The sequence below is a fragment of the Oryx dammah genome, unplaced genomic scaffold (genome assembly GCF_014754425.2).
Source record: "Oryx dammah isolate SB20612 unplaced genomic scaffold, SCBI_Odam_1.1 HiC_scaffold_24, whole genome shotgun sequence".
NCBI classification, from domain to species: Eukaryota; Metazoa; Chordata; class Mammalia; order Artiodactyla; family Bovidae; genus Oryx; species Oryx dammah.
Genome location: NW_024070208.1, coordinates 47,547,794 through 47,569,486, shown reverse-complemented (window position 1 = coordinate 47,569,486; position 21,693 = coordinate 47,547,794). Strand labels below are relative to the sequence as shown.

The following is a 21,693-nucleotide window of genomic DNA, read 5'->3' as shown; positions in this document are numbered from 1 at the left end:
GAGGGAGGAGCACGTGATTATATTAAAGGTTGGTTTCTAAAGCCCTCAATTTGACAGCTTTTAGTGAAATTATTCCTGGAGAAGGGAAAGGCTACCCACTCCAGTATTCTGGCCTGGAGAATTCCATGGACTATAGTCCATGGGGTCGCAAAGAGTCGGACGTGACCGAGTGACTTTCACTCACACTCACTCAGTGAAATTATTATTGAAGACTGAAAAAGATCACAGTTTAACAAACATTTAATTGAATACTTGGACATGTGTGTGTGTATGTTCAGTTGCACAGTCGTGCCTGACTCTTTGCGACCCCATGCACTACAGCCCACCAGGCTCCCCTGTCCGTGGAATTCTCCAGGCAAGAATACCGGGATGGGTGGCCATTTCCTCCTCCAGGGGATCTTATCCACCCAGCGACTGAACCTGAATCTTCTGCACTGGCAGGAAGATTCTTTATCACTGAGCCACTGAATCTGGGAAGCCCAACTGAATACTTATTATGTGCTAAATACTGTGCTAAAGGCTAATACACAAAGAAAAACTAGGTGCTTCATTGGCAAGACACATGTGTAATTATGATATATAGTGGTAGGAATATTAATACAAATATTTTTAGAGTTGTGGGAAAGAGATTTAAAAAAGCTTAAGTTTTTCTTTACAGAGTTATGAAGGGCTTCAAAGAATAGATAACATCTGAATTGATTCTTGAAGGAAAAGAGGGAAAGGACCTACATTTACTGAAGTACTGTCATATGTCAGAAAAGTACTACATTGTTTAATTCTCATACAATTCTGAGTTTAGATGGGTTAAATTATTGTCTTAAGAATCCACAGTGACTAAGTAGCAGAGCTATCTTGTCTGTTCGATTGCTATATTTTTCCACAGTATTTCAAAATATGTGACGTAAAGAATATAAAGGTAATTCCAGCCTTACAAGTTAACGAGAGCTGAACATATACATTTGTAATTCTGGATCAGAGCAACTGCCTACCTTCTCCATGTTTGCACCTAGCATGCTGAGTGTAAGCTGCTAGAGAAAAATTACACAGAACGGTACTACAATGAACATATGACATCTCACCTTGGCAATTATTTATGTCTGTAATACACATCACTCATTTATTACATAGCTATTTCAAACTTGTATTTTTCTCAAAATTCTGATCCTAGGACTTCCATGGTGGTCTGGTGATTAAGACTCCGTGCTTGTACTACAGGGGGAAAGGGTTTGATCCCTGTTTGGGGAACTAAGATCCCATATACCGGTGCTCGGTAGGGCTAAAAAAAAACCAACAGGGATTTCCCTGGTGGTACAGTGGATAGGAATCTGCCTGATAATGCAGGGGACACAGGTCTGACCCCTGGCGTGGGAAGATTCCACATGTTGTGGAACAACTAAAGCTCGTGTGCCACAACTAGTGAGCCTCCAAGCTGCAGCTACTGAAGCCCGTTTACCCAGAGCCTGTACTCTGCAACAAGAGAAGCCACCACAATGAGAAGCCTGCATGCCACAATGAAGAAAAGCCCCTGCTCCTTGCAACCAGAGAAAGTCTGCATGCAGGAAAGAAGACCCAGCACTGTCAAAAATAAATAACATAAAAAACCAAATTCTGATCCTATCACCTGTCTTGCCATTAGAAAACCGCCATTAAATGGGAACTTCCTAAATTCTTTCCACTAAACCTAAGTTACTTTTAACATAATTTTTATTTCTCCTTTTCAAAATGGAAAAGGCGCCCCCTCCTATCTATCATTTCATCCTGGATCTCTTTCTTTCCCAGCACTTTTGCTCGATTGATCATCCTCTTTTGAACTTTCAGTGTCTCCCTCTGTTTGGCTCCTTCCTATCACCACTTAGGCTGGATACTCTCCAACTCAGGAAGGTAAAAGCCCTTGATCTCATGCTCCCTCCCTGACCACCTTATATTCTCTTAAACAGTTGTTGTTCAGTCATTAAATCGTGTCCAACTCTTTGCAACTCCATAGACTGCAGCATGCCAGGCTCCTTGAGTTTGCTCTATCTCCTGGAATTTGTTCAAATTCATGTCCATTGAGCTGGTGATGCTACCTAACCATCTCATCTTTTGCCACCCCCTTGTCCTTTTGACTTCAATCTTTCCAGTATTGGAGTCTTTTCCAATGAGTTGGCTCTCTGCATCATGTGGCCAAATTGCTCCAGTAGTTGAAGGGACTTACAAGAGTCTTTTCCAGTAGCACAATTCGAAAACATCAATTCTTTGGCACTTGGCCTTCTTTATGGTCCAACTCTCATATCTGTACATGATTACTGGAAAAACCCCAGCTTTGACTATACAGACCTTTGTTGGCAAAATGATGTCTCTACTTTTGAACATGCTGCCTAGGTTTGTCATAGCTTTTCTTCCAAAGAGCAAGCATCTTTTAATTTCATGGCCACAATCCTTATTCAGAGGGTTGTCTATTTTTTCTATTATTATTTTTCAACTTCTACGCATTTACCAGTTCACTGAAATCTGCCTTTTAGCACCACTGAAACTGCTTTTTGTTTTAGCATTTTTTAAAATCCAAATGACACTTTCTTTTTTATCTTTGTTTGACCTGGCCTTTTGGCAGCTGAAGCCACTGCTGCCAACCTACTCCCTACTGAATGGTTCTGGCTTTAGGGATCCATTATTCCTGATGTGCCTGCCATTTCTCTGATCACTCCTCACTCTATTGTGAGCTTTTTTTGCTCTGCCTATTCCTAAACTATTAGTACTCATCAAGACTCTGTCCTAGGCCCCTCTCTGTTCTCACTCTATACACCTTCACTAGTTCATTCTATCTGCTTCTGTGTACATACCGTGTTTATGCTTTGACTCTCAAATCTCTAGCTCTAGATAAGTTCTCTTCCTTGGACTCCAGAACCTACATTTCAAACTCTCTACTGAATATATCCACTTAGATATTTTCTTGAGTTCTTTCCCAAACTTATTTGTCCTATGGCCTTCGTAGCATCACCATAAAGCCAGGACACAAGCCAAAACCCCAGGCATCAATTCTCACTCCTTCTCTCATCATTCCCTAAATCCAGTCAATCACCAAGCCCCGAGATTCTGCATTCTAAATAGTTTTCAAATTGGTTCATTTTTGTTGAACACCAATATCACCAGTTTAAGCTCATGATACCAACTATTGCTCAATAAAACACTGAAAAGTTTCCTAAGAGGAGATTTTACCACTGTCCCTAACACAGTTAGAATTTAAAAAAGAGCTTTTACATCCATTTCTTAAAATTATGCTCAGTATTTTACTAGATATTTAGCTGATTAAAGATATTTTTCCTGCTCTTGAAAGCTTAGATTCTAAGGACATATGATGAAATAAGAAAAGTCACTCTAAGGAATCATATTTCTTATACTCAAAACTGAATGTTGAATTTGAAGCCCTGATACTGTTAACTAAAAGTGAGATCATGTTAGTTGTTCTTTTCCTTTATATTTTTAGAAACCTAATTATTTAAGATTTATATATTATATTTTTATACATAAAAGGTCTTAGTATAAATGGAGGCATTGAAGGGTAAAAAAGATTTCATTCCACTTGAAAGATAAAGAAAAAGCTACTTTGAAACATCAAAAGTGAAAGAAAAGAAAAAGATTACAACACCTGGAAAGATATTTAGCTCTGAGTTTTCTATCAACTAAGACAAAAAGGAAACAGGTTAAATTACACAGTTCTCATTTTCTGAAAAAAAAAAAAAAGCATATAGCTTCATCTACAGTGGCAAAAATTTTCTGGAACTCACGCAAACAATAATTCATCATGAGATTTTTGTCTAAATGAGACTAAGAAGGATCATAAGCTTCTGTTTCAGAAAAATAAGAAAGTTTTAACAGTAAGTATATAATCATGGTTGGGTTACTTAACCATGAGTTACTCAGCATCAGTTTCATCTGTAACAGTAGGGACAATGATACTTATCTCAGGGGACAGCAGCAAACACTAAATTATATAATATAAATGGAAGCACTTAGTAGGTCCCTAAAGTTTCACAAAACAAAGAGAAATGGCACCAGATTTTGTTCTGATCTTCTATAAAGGCAGAGATCATGACATTAAATTGTGTCTTTTTTTTTTTTTTAAATAAGATTGATTGATTTTTGGCTGTTTGGGGTCATCACTGCTGTGGGTGGGTTTTCTCCAATTGTGGGGAGTGGGGGCTAGTCTTCACTGTGATGATCAGGCTTCTCTTACTGCAGAGTACCGGCTCTAGGGTGCAGGGGCTTTTGTAGTTGCAGCACATGGACTCAGTAGTTGAGGTTCACAGGCTCTAAAGCATAGGCTCAGTAGGGCTTCCCTGGTGGCACAGTGGACAAGGATTTGCCAGCAACACAGGAGATGCAGGTTTGATCCCCAAGTCAGGAAGATCCCCTGGAGGAAGAAATGGCAACCCACTCCAGCATTTTTGCCTGGGAAATCTCATGAACAAAGAGGCCTGGTGGGCTACAGTCCCTGGGGTCATGAAGAGTTAGACACAACTGAGTGACTAAACAACAATCCTTTCTTAACATTTTTTTATTAGGTTAATACACTTTCTCTAAAGAAAAGATGAGAATAAAAGTCACCCAATACACTTTCCAAATACACACAACGGTTTTTGAATGTATCAATTCTAAAAATTTATAGAATAAGAGACCACTATCGATTTTATCCTTCCTGGAAATTCTTAAGACCACAATTGAACTACTAATTGAATGAGGTTTTAAGCTGACATTTTGAGCTAAGACCAATACAGAAAAGAAAAACCCTGCCTCACCTATCCTAGCATTGTCAGCCCAGGACTATCCCACTCATTTTCTTTTTCTCATGTAACACATATTTGATAACTATGTAAATGAGGTGGGGATCTCATTTCGTATTATTACCATACACACGCAGTCTTACCAGAACTAAGTAACATCACTTATAAAATTAAAGCAAGACCTGTCCAATGCAAAAAAGAATATGAAACACTTTAAATGTTCATTTGGTCTCTTTATGAATCACTTATTTAAACTGAGAAAATTTGCCTGATTGAATCAATGACTCATGCTAGATCATTTTCACAGGGTCCTGACAAGGGTGAGGCAAGCTCTCAGCTGCTAGCCCTGCACTGCTGGGCACACCTCTGAGGGGGCAACTCCATTATTTTGTGCCCTCAGTGACTGTTGCCCTCCCCTTAGTCTCAGTCCTGATTTTCACTTTCAATAAATTTGACTTATTTATCAGAGTTATTCTTATTCAACTGTTATCTACTTGGTGTTCTGGACACGTCACCCTCAGAGTCATAAAATGAATAAATCAATCTTGCAGATTCTGTTTCATCAGGTAAATGTTCAAAGGAATGTTCAAGCATATTCCTAGGTTACAGGCTATTTTCTTTCCGTAGAAGCCTTCTGCATTTGCATTTGGGTCTGCATACATTATAAAGGTTTCCCAGCTAATGCAGTGGTAGAGAATCTGCCTGCCAATTTGGGAGATGCAAGAGATGTGGGTTTGAACCCTGGGTTGGGAAGGGTCCCTGGAGTAGGAAATGACAATCCATTCCAGTACTCTTGCCTGGAAAATCCCATGGACAGAGGAGCCTGGGGAGACACAGTCCATAGGGTTGCAAAGAGTCACACGTGACTGAGCATGCATGCTGCTTACACGTGATGCAAGTTGGTGCCAAACTGTTTCTTTCTTCTTCTTTTTTTTTTTGGCCAGGAGGCTTGTGGGATCTTAGTTCCTGGACTTCAGATCAAACTCAGGCCCCTGGCAATGAAAATGCGGAGTCCTAAACACTGGACCATCAGGGAATTCCTTAAACCATTTCTTAGAAAAGATTACAAGCTTATATTAGATTTGTTTCATTAAACTTGAATTTTTATTTTGCTTTGGGGAGAAAGAAAAGCTACTTTTCTTTGACTGTTTGGCATAAAGAAAAGTCATAATGTTGGATTATTTGTATACCAAAATGAAGAAATCACAAATGCATGCAAATTAACTGATAATTATTTAATTAGATGTGTATCCTTACAAACTTCACTGATGCTATGTGGTAGCTGTCAACTTAATTCACCTTGCTAGTATTTAATTTTTATGTTAAGACATATTTTCCTTTAAACCTACTCAAGTCTCAACCCGCTATTAAAACTTATAGCTTTTATTTGGACTCATGAATAATGTGATTCCAAGTGTGACATACAAAATATATAAATGAAGGCTTTCATATATTTTTCAGAGTTGAGCATAATTCGCTAAATTCAAATGAGACTTGCCATTCTAAATACATTATCTATTATGCAGCTTTTTTGGGGAAAAAAAAAAAAAGCTTTTGGTATGACTTAATGGACCTCTGTAGCTACTACTTCTTAAATATTCAGTTTTAAAAACTTTTGTTATAAAAGTTTAAATAAATCTGGCTTCCACAGTGAGGCAACAACCATTTGAAATCAGAATCCTAGGACACAAGTAATAGTAGATAAGGCCTGGAATGCTGAAAGTCGGAAAAAAGAATAAATATCTTCAGAAATTTCTCTACTCTGTAACTTGTTGTCAGGTCTGCTTATCTACCTAAAAATCATCTCTAAAATCTAGCCCAGGGACGCTTTCTTATCCTTTTCACCCATCACATAAAATACACCTTTAAGAGAACTCACTCCAAAGGCCATTTCTAAGATAAAGACAGTCTCCCAATTCCCTTGACATTATTTCTAGGATATGTATCTTTAAGTTGTTTCTAGGAATATTCCTTGCTTCATCTCTCTCAAAAATTTCCTTCCAATACCTGATATATCTTTTCCAGACTAGGAAGCAATGTCTTCAGGATACTTATAAACCAATGATCTGCTTTGAGCATTTCTTTCTCTGTTAGGACTGCAAAACGGTAAAAACGTGGCTAAGACAAGGCAGTGATAGTACAGTGGAAAAAATTCATGGATTAAAAAACTAAGCTTAATGATACCAACTGTTGGTGAGACTGCAGAGCCACGGAAACTCATACTTGTTGCTGGTGGGAATGCAAAAGACATAGTCACTTTGGAAAATAGTCTGGCAGTTTCTTACGATGTTAAGCATACACTTTCCACATGACCCAGAAATCCTGCTTCTGATATTTACCAAGAGAAAAGGAAAATTTTATTTACATAAAAACATATACACAACAGTGTACAGCAGCTTTATTTTTAAGTGTTCCCAAATGGAAATAACGCAAATGACCTTCAACTGCGAATGGATTAACAATCTGTGGTATATCCATACAATGGAATACTACTCAGCAATAAAAAGGACAAATTACTAACATTTATAACAACATGAATGAATCTTTTTTGTGGCAACTGAACAAAACCCAGATTGAAAAGACCAATAATTTTATTATTATTGTTATTATTTCCTTTTTTGGCTGTATTACTTGGCTTGTGGGATCTGAGTTCCCTGACCAGGAACAGAACTTGTCCCATTGTCAGTGAAAGTGCAGAGTCCTACCCCACTGGACTGTCAGGGAAATTCCCTGATAATTTTATTTATCTGACATTCTGTGAAAGGAGAATACCTTTTGTTGGAAAAGGCAAAACTACAGGGATAGAAAACAGATCACTGGTTGCTCAGATTGGAGTTGGGGAAAAGGGTTCAAGAGGGAATTTTCTGTGATGATGAAACTATCTTATATATTGCTTGTGGTGATGGTTACAGAACTGTGCGCATTAGCCAAAAATCACAGAATTGTATGCTAGAAAGGGTGAATTTTATTGTATATTATATCTCAATAAATCTGACTTTAAAAATGAGAAAGAAAACTGAGGTTATCCCAGTGACCATCTGGCTCTAGGCAAACCCCCTAAAACTCATTTACTTCTTTTATAAAATAGGGATTGTATTAAGTCTAAAGGATTTTTCATGAGGAAGAAATTAAAGAAAACTTATGGATTTTAAAGTTCAACACAAATATTGTACACTAGGCACTGGCTACAGAATGATAAACAAGACAAGAGGTACACTAAAGAAATTTACGGTATAGAGGGAGAAAGGTGTAACACAGAGGATTATTAAATAACATGGAAATTCAATGACAGAGATATGAATAAGGCAATAAGGGGCCATAAAGAATTAGGAATTCCAGGAGTAAGAATTAACCCATAATGAATATGGGTAACTGGGAGCCAATAATCTCAACCCCAATTTGATTCTGAAAAAGCCTAAAGTTAAAAAGTAAGACAAAATGGAAAAAGTACCTCACGATGATTTAGAAGTTGTTCCAAATCTAATGCCATTTGATCCTTCATTTGCTGCAAAGCTGACTTTTCTTTATTTAAATTGCTAGGGGGAAAAATACACCAAGTTTTAAAAAACTGTCATACTAGTACAAATTTAACAAATAAGAAATTGTAGAAGATTAAAGACAAATCTGATTTGAATGGAAGAAAAATTAAATTTATAGTTCATAAAGATATCAGGTCAGTGACTACAATGATTCAATCATTGGCCTACCTATTTTATAAGAATAATTTTTCAATCTGACAATGTGACTGAGACTTTTTCATAGAATACTTTTCTGCCTAGTGGGGGCATACAATTAGTGTTTTTTTAAAGATGACTGGTTACTCCTGAAATGTAAAAAGATGAAGTGGGACTTATATAAAAGGTAAAAAGAAAGTACATATGGCACCATATTAAAATTTGAGACACTGAAAGTCAAATTATAACATTTATCCTTAAAACTGAAAGTATGTTTTATAATCTGAAAGTGAAAGAAAGTGAAAGTGAAGTCTCTCAGGCATGTCTGACTCTTTGCGACCCCATGGACTGAGAAGTTCGGTCCTTGGGATTTTCCAGGCAAGAGTACTGGAGTGGGTTGCCATTTCCTTCTCCAGGGGATCTTCCCGACCCAGGGACTGAACCCAGGTCTCCCGCATTGTAGGCAGATGCTTTACCCTCTGAGCCACCAGGGAAGCCACATACTAAATTACCAGGTATATAACTGAGATAAATTAATTAGATATTTGGTCTATAGTAAACTCAGGAAAATAATTTTTGCTGCATATTCTTAGTTCAGTCTTTAATTTCTAAGTCTGCATTGTGGATTTTTCTTTGAAATGACCTATTTTCTGATAGGAAAGGATGACAAGCCTAATTGTAAGGACATATTATTACTTGAAAAGATAAATATCTGAGGCTTATCTTACACTGTCTTGAGTTTTATTATTCAACATATAAGAATTAATTAGAACCATTAAATATCCTTTGAAAGCCACTGGGGTGAGTCTATTCAGACAGTACTGCAACCAGGATTAAGAAAAGCAACAATGAATTGAAGAAGCACAATTCCTTGAATGTCAAAAGAGAATCTGTAAAGTTAATGAGAATTGTTTCCTGAACAGGTAGGATGTTTTAAGTTATACTTTAAGAAAATGGAATGCCACCAATTTTTAAAATATTAGGGGGAAGCTTTTTTTAAACTCAAGGAGTAGCAGTAGGTGTTCTGGGAGAACTGTTAATTCCAAGGACTTGAGAATAGAGAAATTCAAATTCTCTTCCTAGTAACCGAACTTCCCCAAGGAAGCATCAGAGTGTGTCCTCTGAGACGAAAGACTAGATGCAATTCTGACTTCCATTTCCAACTGGGCCACTGATTCAACTGTGTAGTATAATGCACCACAAATACCACCCCACTGAACCTCAGTATTCACATCTATTAAAGTGGAAATGATGCTCATGTATGTCAAAGGGACATGTGAATTATCTAAATAGTGATTATATAAAACACTGAACACAAACCTCTACATAAATGCCATACTGTGTTACTGATTTAGATAAGAGTCATAAGAGGAAATGGTAATTAAATGTCAATAAAGGTAAGCACCTCAACAGGAAAACAAACAGACTTTTGTATTTAGGCGCCAGAGGTCCTACTGAGCCGAGGAGTTGAAAAAAACTAGATATAAAGGAAATCGAGTGCCGTGTTCTGCTTGAGTCCCCCCCAAAATGGTAAAGGATTAGGTGTTTCTGTAACTTTAAAATTCTACCTTTAGCTAAGAAGACAAAATATTTTTCAAAATGAAAATAAATATCCAATAAATACGAAGAGGAATTTTCAAAGAACAGATGTGTTCATATACATACTCATATACATTTACATATTCATATACATGTACCCCCCCAACACAGAATGTAGACATGTACTCCATGTAGTACACACATGGGCGTGCATACAAAGACATAAAGACAGGCTCTCAAATATCAACAGGCCCATTAAGTAAAGTACAGTGCAATAGGAATGGAACGTTGATGTAATCAAAGGATTTGGACCGAATAATTCATTAGAAATGCTTCATATGTACTGCCTAATTTTTTTAGAATAAAGTAAATATTTCATACTTAAGTAACAAAAATAACCATATAATATGGAATAAAAGGCAAGTGGATAAACTGGCTTACAAAGCAACTCTGCGACACGCTGGCTCCACAGACATGTAGTTGCTCAGTCGTGTCTGCTTCTTTTGCGACTGCAGTCTGCCAGGTTCCTCTGTCCATGGGATTTTCCAGCCAAGAATGCTAGAGTGGGTTGCCATTTCCTTCTCCAGGGGATCTTCTTGACCCAGGGATTGAACCTGGGTCTCCTGCCTTGGCAGGGGGATTCTTTACCACTGAGTCATCAGGGAAGCCCCTTGGGTATATATTCTCAGTCTTAGCCTTGTCTTTCTTAAATCACAATGGAGACCACTTTCAACACGTGGGTCTCTAAAAGTGAATATGATGATTACTATATTCTGTGTTCTTCCACACACACTAATTACTCAATGGAAGTTTAATCTCCATAGGACATTTCATAACAGTGGAAACTTACCCTTAAAAATACAAAGCTTCAAAAAAAAAAAAAAATACAAAGCTTCTATGCGTGACTCATAAAGCAACTACAAAACAAATCTCCTTATAAGCACATCTACGGTGAATGGTATATTACACCCATAATTGTTCAATTCACTGTTAATTATTACTCAGAAATTCATGTTTATGGCTCTGTTTCACCTGCTGTATGAAAACATATTCCTGATATACTGTTCCTTAACTTCCTGGATCAATATACTCTGGCTTAGTCTTATAAGCCTAGTAGTCTTCTCCTTCTAAATGACTAGTTAACAAAAAATGGAAACTGACAACAGAAAAAGAAAATTTATGCTAATTATTCTCTTTCCATGCTTCCTTCAGTCCTGACCTATAGATCAAACCTATATAACTCAGACTGTCTTGTGGATTGATGGAGGATTGTTAAAAGTACTACATTTAGAACAGATTATTTCTTTAATGACAGTGAACAGTGATATCTCAAGTGTTAACTATTAACATGTTTATCACAATCTCATTTTAGTGCATATTTACTCTAACCTTTCTAGGCACTGAATAAATTGTATCAATAGCTAAACTGGCAAGTTGTGGGTGTGATATAGTGATACTGCCTTATTTTGTAGAAAAATGATAAAATTATATTTAGTTCTTTAAAGAAGGTTATATTGTATAAGCTAGAGAAATATTTACAAATTAATCGGTTTATGTAAATATTCTTTACAATTAAAATCCACACCCAGCAAAAACAAACAGGAATTTTCAAAGAACATGATCACTTAGTCATCTTTTTGGATGGGTCATCGAATGTTTAAATTTCGAATTAATGAAGTACAAGAAAGGGAGGTAACATTTACTGAGTTTCTCCTGTGTGCCGGAAGCTTTTGCTTTTTATATGCTACTTCATTTAATTTTCACAATTACCCTTTGATGTTCACATTAATATCTATATTTTTATAGATGCATTTACCATGAGAAAAAAAACCAGGCTGATATGTACTTGAAGCCCAGGATAATTCTATGCTATTTGAAATGCCACTGGCTCAGAGTCAGGGTGATTGTAGGCAGAATGTGACCTAACCTGCTGTGTCTGACTTGTTGACTGGGCTGTGTATTGTATGGCATCTTTTCATCCATGACATCAGGGTACATCCACAGCATCTTGAAAGCCATAATTAAAATGCTGAAAGCAGCGTAACTCTTCACATTAGAAGATAATTGCTTCAATGAAGAGCAAGACTTCATATCCTGTGAAATATTAGTTCAGAGTCTACTAAAATAATATATAATAAATGTATGAAACATAGACAGCTTTAAAGGTCTCAGATGTTTAGCACATAAAATTTTTTTTGTTTGTTAAATTCCATAATTGGCATAGTTCTTATGATTACTTACTGTTGGTGTTATTAAGGGAATCCTAATTTTTGTCATGGAGAAAGAAATGGCAATCCACTCCAGTGTTCTTGCTTGGGAAATCTCACGGACAGAGGAGCCTGGTGGGCTACAGACCATAGGGTGGCAAAACAGTCGGACATGACTTAGCAACTAACCAAATTTTTGTCAAGATTCAGCATGTTTTGAGAAATGTTGTTTCTCATTTTAAAGATAATTTTCAACATAAAAATATGTTAAAATAAGACAATACTAATGATATCAAACATTAATTGAGCATTTTAAAGCGTAGGAACAGTGCTACATATGTTACAAAGGTTATATCATTTAGTGCACAGGTTAACCATGTGAATTAGGTGCTGTTGGTGCCACTCTCATTTCACAGACAAGAAAACTGGCTACAGTGTCCAATACTAAAGCCAACAGCTAGCCAAAATTGGCAATGAAAATTGGCATTAATTTAATTCAAATAAAATTAAAAATTTAGTTCCTCAGTAACATTTACCATATGCTCAATCGCCACATGTAGCTGGTGGCTACCATATTGGACACTGCAGAAAGGTAATATTTTATCATGACAGGAAGTTGTACTGGATGAAGTTCAGAGACTTTAATTGATTTGCTCTAATTTAAAACTAAGGACGGAGCTGGATTTGCTCTTGTCCTCCCTTTTAAAATCTGTTTTTTGAAAAGTAACTTTATTATGAAATATTTCGAGAGAAAATTTAATAAGCCCCCATGTATCTGTCACATAGTTGCAACGATTATCAACTCATGAAAAGCTCTCCTTTTAACTACAATTCTACATTATTTTTTGGTTTTTTGCTTCTCTTAATTATATTAGTTAATAAAAAATTAGCTCTTATTCAGATTAGAACATAGGGAGGCAGTATAACATAAAGGTGAAGATTATGGAATTAGAAAGCAGACAGATCTGGATTCACATTTTGGCTCTATCACAAAACTAATATGTTCTTAGATGACAAATGGCTAATTTTCTCCAGGGGTGAATTTGTTCATCATTATAATTTTCTCCTATAGCTGGCTATATTTTTCTCTATAATAAACATTTTTAGCTATCCTAATTCTTAGTAAAATAAATATTCAAACAAATTTACTTGAAGGTAATTCTGAAAGGCAAATTTCCCTCAGGGCTTTTTATATCCCTGCTCCAAGATTAGAAAGGTAAAACAAAACTCTATACAAAATTTCAAATATAACAAATTTCTATAATATATAAAGAAAAAATTCTCTTTGGGGCTCTTTCCTCCATTTCCCTAGGATAGCCAAGTGTACAGAGAATGATAAGACCTAATTTCTATTGCTCCAATAGCTATTTATAGAAAGGTTTAGTTAATTCATTGAATTAATTTAATAATGCTGGTTATGAATATTTTAAATATTTAACTGTTATTTATGTTGACATTTGGAGAAGGCAATGGCACCCCACTCCAGTACTCTTGCCTGGAAAATCCCATGGATGGAGGAGCCTGGTGGGCTGCAGTTCATGGGGTTGCTAAGAGTCGGACACGACTGAAGTGACTTAGCAGCAGCAGCAGCAGCATGTTGACATTTAAAACATCAATGTGATTTAAAATTATTACATTATTGAAAAGTTATGATCAAGAATAAAATTCTGGGCCAATTTTTTGGTGGGGTAGAAAAGAGAGGAAAAAAATATTTTAATTCATCAAAAACAACATTCACACTTTTGAGTTAGTTTTCAGAGAGTTCCACTGGTGCAAACAGTTAGCATGTGGTCCTTATATGCAGTTAATTATCAGTAGTTTTATATTTTTGGTTATATATCTTGGGTAACCTAAATTTAATGGCTATTTTCTCCAATAACTATATTTTTAAATAAACTACCTTTTCTAATTACTTAATTTAAGAATTTTCTTTCTCATCTAATTCTTTGCTTATACTTTTGTAAATTGGTTAATAATTTATCTAATTACTTATTCTAAATAATTTTAAAATCTAATGATAATTAAGCCAACTAGTGAAGCATCCATGAGTTAAAACATCTTTCTTTACATAGCATCATTATTCTACTGTAATTTAAAAAGATTAAAATGATCTCATTAGATGAACAGGTAAAGAATCTGAATAATTATTCAGTGGAGCAAGTCTTTTGATAAGGTGTCATGTAAGAAAATAATTTCAACTAAGGACGTGAAAGGAATTTAATTACATTGAGGTAATTTATGGTTTACTTCATGTAAAAGGTCAGAGGCAGAAAAGCCTAAATTCCTTGGCAAAGTCAACAGGAATCTAAGTAAATGTGTACATTTTATCTGTTTAAAAAGTCGTTCTGACTCCACAAGTGGCCCATCCCACTGAAGAATTCTAGGGAACAAGGACAGCACAGGTTGGCTGTTGTGTGCCCTGGGGTAGGGGGAGTGCTTTGTTAATCAATGTAGCATTGCTACTTCCAGGCTAAGACTTCTGATTTACTGGGTGGAATGTGAATACCTTAATGGGATATGATTTAGCTTTTCTAAGAGAAATCGAACACATCACATTTAAGATCACCTTCGTCATGTACATTTTTTCTTCCCAATTTCCAACCTCAACTACAGCAGTATTATGCTCACAATGCCTTTATTATCCAAATAAATAATAATAATATTTTATTACTCAAATACAAGATTTGTAGATGGTTACCTGACATCTTTTTCGAGTTCGGTAATACACTTCTTCAGGGAATCAATCTTAGAATCTCTCTGACGCACTGATTCAATGAGATACCTATAAGGTTGTTGAGTCTGGTTTAACAGAGAATTGGCCCTGTCAAGCTAAAGGAAAAAAAAGGTTTCATTAAAATCTAGACAATTTTATAAGAAACTGAAACTGTTCAAAATGCTCTAGCACAGACATCAGCTCTCCCTTACATGAATTACTCTGAAAAGCTCCTCCTGTGTAAATCTGAAGGTTTTAAAAATTACTAACCAACATAACTATTCTTTAAAATAAAAATAAAGACCATGTAAATAGGAAAGAAAAATTTTAAATAAAATATTAAGTCTTACCAATTTGGGGAATGAGTCACCTAAATTTTCTTACTGTTTGTTGGTCTGAGACAACATGTGATATAAAATTTATCTTTTAATGAATATCCATTAGCTAAAATGAAAATCATTTATTTGAACTTTATTTCTACTCAAAATAATATAGTGAAAATGTTAGTCGCTCAGTCATGTCCAACTCTTTGCGACTCCATTGACTGTAGCCTTGCCAGGTTCCTATGTCAATGGAATTCTCCAGGAAAGAATACAGGAGTGGGGTTATCATTCCCTTCTACAGGGCATCTTCCCAACCCAGGGATCAAACCTGGGTCTCCTGCATTTCAGGCAGGTTCTTTACCATCTGAGCCATCAGGAAGCCCCAAAATAACATAATCACTTATAATTCAGTAATTTTTCATGCTTTCATATTCCTTGTCATCTTTACTTACATACCTAAACCACTATGTACAATTTATGCACCTAAATAACTATATTATGGCAGAAAGTGAAGAATAAAGAGCCTCTTGATGAAGGTAAAAGAGGAGAGTGAAAAAGTTGGCTTCAAGCTCAACATTCAGAAAACTAAGATCATTGCATTCGGTCTCATCACTTCATGGCAAATAGATGGCGAAACTGAAAACAGTGGCTGACTTTATTTTTCTGGGCTCCAAAATCACTGCAGATGGTGACTGTAGCCATGAAATTAAAAGATGCTTACTCCTTGGAAGGAAAGTTATGACCAACCTAGACAGCATATTAAAAAGCAGAGACATTACTTTGCCAACAAAGGTCCGTCTAGTCAAGGCTATTATTGTTTTTCCAGTAGTCATGTATGGCTGTGAGAGTTGGAGTATAAAGAAAGCTGAGCACAGAAGAATTGATGTTTTTGAACTATGGTGTTGGAGAAGACTCTTGAGAGTCCCTTGGACTGCAAAGAGATCCAATCAGTCCATCCTAAAGGAGATCAGTCCTGGGTGTTCATTGGAAGGACTGATGTTGAAGCTGAAACTCCAATACTTTGGCCACCTGATGCGAAGAGCTGACTCATTTGAAAGACCCTAATGCTGGGAAAGAATGAGGGCAGGAGGAGAAGGGGACAACAGAGGATGAGATGGTTGGATGGCATCACAGACTCAATGGATATGGGTTTGGGTGAACTTCAGGAGTTGGTGATGGACAGGGAGGCCTGGTGTGCTGTGGTTCATGGGTTTGCAAAGAGTCGGACACGACTGAGCGACTGAACTGAACTGAAATATATTTTAAATAATCATGTTTAAAATGTAAACATAAAATTTATGATTTTGTGCATTTTACAGTGTACAATTCAATGGCATTAAGTACATTCACAACAGGTAAGCATTAATGGTATCTATTTCTAGAACATTTTCATCAACCCAAACAGAAACTCTGTATAGATTAAGTAAAAACACTCCCCTTAACTCCCTAGTTCCCAGAAACCCTTTGCTTACTATATGAATTTTCCCATTTTAGATACCTCATATAAGTGGAATCATATGATATTTGTCATGTTGCATCTGTTTAATTCATTTAATTCTAATGTATTCAAGGTTTATCTATGTTGTACCATATTCCTTTTTATGGCTAAATAATATTCCATTGTATGTTTAGAGCATATTTTGTTTATTCATTCATCTGCTGGTGGATACTTGCACTGTTTCCACTTTTTGACTATTGTGACTAATGTTGTGGTGTACAAATATTTGTTTGAGTCCCTGTTTTCAATTCCTTTGATTATCTACCTAGGAATGGAGTGGAACTGCTAGGTCATATGGTAATTCTATATTTAACTTTTTGAGGAACTACCAACTGTTTTTCAAAGTGACTGCATCATTCTACATTCCTAACAGCAATGTACTTGGTTCCAATTTCTCCACATCCTCTTCAACACAGTTATTTTATGTATGTATTGGCCATTTGTATATCCTCTTTAGAGAAACGTCTATTCACATCTTTTGCCCATATTTAGTTAGGCTTTTTTTTGCTGTTGAGTCATATGAGTTCTTTATATATTCTGGATATTAAATCCTTAATTAGCTATGTGAATTGCAAATATTTTCTCCTATTTTGTAGGCTGTCTTTTCACCATCTTGATACTGACCTTTGATCACAAAAGTTTTTAATTTTGATGACGTATAACCATACCTATTTTTGTTGTTGTTGTTGTACATTCTTTTGGTGTCATTTTAAAGAAACCACTGCCGATTCCAAGGTCATAGACTTTCTCCTACGTTTTCTTCTATGTGTTTTATACCTTTATTTTTGAAATTTAACATATTTGATTCATTTTCAGTTAATTTTTATATGCAGTGTAAGACGTGGGTCCAATTTCAATCTTTTACATGTAGATATCCAATTTTACCAGTACTGTTTGTTGAAAGGACTGTATTTTATCCATTGAGTGGTCCTGGCATCCTTAACTAAAAAACTATATATGTGAGATTTACTTCTGGGCTCTCAGCTCTATTCCATCAGTCTTATATATCTGTCCTTATGCCAGCATAATACTCTTGATTACTGTAACTTCACAAGTTTTAAAATCTAAAGTATGAGTCTTTCTACCTTTGTTTTTCAATTTCAAGACTGCTTTGGCTATTCGAGGTCACTTGAAATTCCACATGAATTTTTAAATGGGCTTTTCTGTTTCTGCAAAACATACCTATGGGATTTTGATAGGGACTGCTCTGAATCTGTCAGTCATTTTGAGTAGTACTGTTATCTTAACAATATTAAGTCTTCTACATACAGATAGCTAACAGGTAGATGAAAAGATGCTCAACATCACCAATCACTGGAGAAATGTAAATCAAAATCACAGTAAGTTATCACCTTACACCTATCAGAATGGCTATCATCAAAAAGACCACAAATAACAAATGTTGGCAAGATGTGGAGAAAAGAGAACCCCTGAACACTGTTGGTGGGAATATAAATTGGTGCAGACACTATGGAAAACAGTATGGCGTTTCTTTGAAAAACTAAAAACAGAATATCAGATGATCAAGCAATCCTACTCCCCTAAACATATCATTTCTTTTAGCACTGCAACTTTTTTTGTTTCTCCTCTCCTTTGGAAAAGATAGAGATACATGCACCCCAATACTCATAGCAGAAGTTACTTAAAAAGCCAAGATACAGAAGCAAGTCCATCAACAGATGAATGGATCAAGAAGATATGGTGGCTTTGCAGGCGGCCTGGTGGTAAAGAGCCACCTGCCAATGCAGAAGACACGGGCTCAATCTCTGGGGTTGGGAAGATCCCCTGGAGTAGGAAATGGCAACCCACTCCAGTAGTCTTGCCTGGGAAATCTCATGGACAGAGGAGCCTGGCAGGCTACAGTCCATGGGGTACCAAAGGTGTCAAATAGGACTAAGTGACTAATCAATAACTACACACACACACAAATGGAATATTACTCAGTCGTGAAAAATGAAATCCTGCCATTTGCAACATTGATGGAACTTGGAGGGTATTATGCTTAGTGAAGTAAGTCAGACAGAAAGACAAATACTGTAATGTTATCACTTATCTGTGGAATCTAAAGAATACAACAAACTAGTAAATATAACTAAAAAAGAAACAGACTCACAGACAGAAAACAAACTAGTGGTTTATCTGTGGGGAGAGGGAAGAGAGGCTAGGGGAGGATAGGGGTAGGGGAGGAACAAACTAGTATGTATAAAAGTAAGTGGGAATTCCCTGGCAGTCCAGTGGTTATGCCTCTGCACTCTTATTACCAAGGGCCCAGGTTCAATTCCTGGTCAGGTTACTAAGATCTCACAAGCCATGCAGCATGGCTAAAAAGAAAAAGGAAAAAAAAAGCTACAATGATATATTGTATAGAACAGGGAATATAGTCAATATTGTACAATAACTATAGATGGAATATAATCTTTAAAAACTGTTAATCACTATGTTCTATATCTCAAACTTATACAATGTTATAATTCAACAATACTTCAATTAAAAAAAATGAAAACAAAAAACAACCAAGCCAACCAACCAAACCCACAAAAAGCAATCTTAAATCCTCTCTTAGCCAGAGATACCTTCTTTAACTTCTTTCAGGAATGTTTTGTAGTTTCCAGTGTACATGTCTTTCTCCCCTTTGATCAAATTTATTCCTAAGTATTTTATTTTATAAATAAAATATTTTAGTTCCTTTTCAGATTGTTCAAAGTTAGTGTACTGTGTAAAATTTTGTATCATCCTTTTTCACTTTATCTTATATCATAATCATTCTTCCAGGATGTTGGAAGACCTTAATTTATATTTTTAATGGTTATAAAACTAGTAAGCCAATGAGTCACAATTTAATTACATTGTTTATACCAGCAAACATTTAGGCTGTCATCAATTTTTGACTAGTATAAATAATGCTAAAACAAATGATTTTGTACTGTAGATAAAATTTTTCCTTAATACTTTCTTTAAAAAATTTTTTTCCATAACAGAAGCACCGATATTAAAGGGGTACAACTATGTAATATTTTTGATATATAAGACCAAAGATCTTTCTAAAGGATTTTATCATTTATGTAATCAACCAACCTTAGTTTTTTTTTTTTTTAATTTCTTTGTGTTTACTCTTCTTCTCCTAAGCAAATATAAAATGTATGCTAGAACAGGACTAAACAGCACTGTCAGTATGAGGAAGCCACTACTTTGGTACAAAATAAGTTCTTGAAAAAGCAATTATAAAGCTGGATATGTAAAAACTGAACAATTAGAAAAAAGTGGTGGATATCTATTATTATAAGGAAGAGGGGGTCAGGAAGGGAGTATTTTATTATGCAGAACAAAAAAATTATAAAATTCCTACTTTATCACCTTAAATGTTCTTTGACAATAAAATTCTAGCTTTTTATATGAAAATTTTTTCCTTTTTTCTGTATAAATCCTAACAAATTTAACTGAGGCTGAAGATTTGCTGCTTTTCTAGGACAAGAAATGATTTATATTTCCCTCTCAAACTACATTTACAAGATCTACACCTTTTTTTTTGAATTAAGATTGAAACATATCATTTATTTTAGCACTGCACTTTTTTTGGTTCTTCTCTCACAGGGGAAAAAAAAAATAATGAGTGACTAGCAGCCTCAAAGTTGAAGGTGTAGAGAACAACAGGGTGTACACAGAGGAAGGTAGAGAGGAAGGTACAAAGAATCAAGGGCAGAAATATTCATAGTGAAAATGACCAACCATGAGGTTCAGGTGGGTGAGGAAGACAGTGAAGCCAAGAGGTGGCTGACTAACTCTTAAAGGCTATCAGCATACAGTTTGAGGACCACTTTATAAAAGTTATGTAAATGATTCACCTAAATTATACTGGACATTTTTGTTAAGGTTATATTAACTGTCACCTAGGAAGAAAATTCCTCAAAGAACAGGATATGAATAGTGAAAGAAAAGAAGACTTTTTTTTTTTTTTGACACAATTCATTATAGTGAAAGTAGAGCCATAAAGAAAAAAAAATACCATGAATAGTTTCTATAGTTTGTGTTTTAGAGCCCTTTTCCCTTGCTTTGGTAATCATTCTTTAAAATCTATTACTATGTCACTGGAATCTTATTATTCTGCTAAGTTATTTTATGAACATTCAAATATGCAGCTGGACAAAAATAAAACTAACTTCTACTTACCTGTATAACCAGTTTCACTAGTCAATTAAATCAAACAATTGCCTTGACTTTGTTTTCACAGAACTGACCCTAACTGAATAAACTGAACTGACAAGTTGTTTTGTGTTTCCAAGTGTAGAATAGTTGGGGGTGGGGAGCAGGGATGGGCGGGACATGGGAGAACTAAGGGCATTTACAGAAAAAAATGTAACAGCAGTCATTAACCTTAATTATTTTACTTTGTTTTTTCTCATTACAACAATTACATATATTAGGTTTTAGTATTATAAACAAAACTGAGGACCAAAAACCTTACTTCCAAAATGTATCTCTACTAGGCAACCAACAAACTTCTTTCTCTCTAGGTAGTAAAACTTGCATAATGCTGTAAATTTTAAGAATGTTTCTTTATAAGCTTTTAAATCCCCTAGATTTAATTTCTCAGGGAATTAAAGTACATGTTTTCCAATGAAAACTGATGTTAATATCTATTTTTGAAATTAATGTAAAACAGAATTTAATTTCTCCAATACAGTTTTAAAACAATCTTTTTGTAACTATAATCATTTGTATTCAAAAAGTTTCACAATCACTCACTTTGCCTATTGTTAGTAATCTTCCTTATAGGAAAGCCTTAGTAATTAGTGACTCAGGAATCACGTACATAACGAATGACTCAGGACTAAACTCACGATACAACATTTTATAGAATTGTTATTTCTCTCTTGTTTCAATAAACTGTATATATGATTCAGAGAAAAGCAACACGTGATTATAATATAATTATATATGTTTTCTTAAATTTAAAAGAGTTAAGAAGGTGACTACACTTT

The 21,693-nt window shown here is 35.4% G+C and overlaps 1 protein-coding gene across 3 annotated transcripts in view; it reads right to left on the bottom strand.

Annotated features, from left to right (window-relative positions):
• Positions 1-21,693, bottom strand: part of PIBF1 (progesterone immunomodulatory binding factor 1) — a 231,424-nt gene that overhangs the window by 25,566 nt on the left and 184,165 nt on the right. For 2 of the 3 annotated variants that reach the window (XM_040266864.1, XM_040266865.1), the window contains 2 exons: positions 14,879-15,009; positions 8,212-8,296 (listed from right to left, as the gene is read on the bottom strand). In XM_040266864.1, coding sequence (XP_040122798.1) covers positions 8,212-8,296; positions 14,879-15,009 — 216 coding nt within the window. The remainder of the gene's footprint in view (positions 1-8,211; positions 8,297-14,878; positions 15,010-21,693) is intronic. The other variant, XR_005725642.1, reaches the window with a different exon arrangement.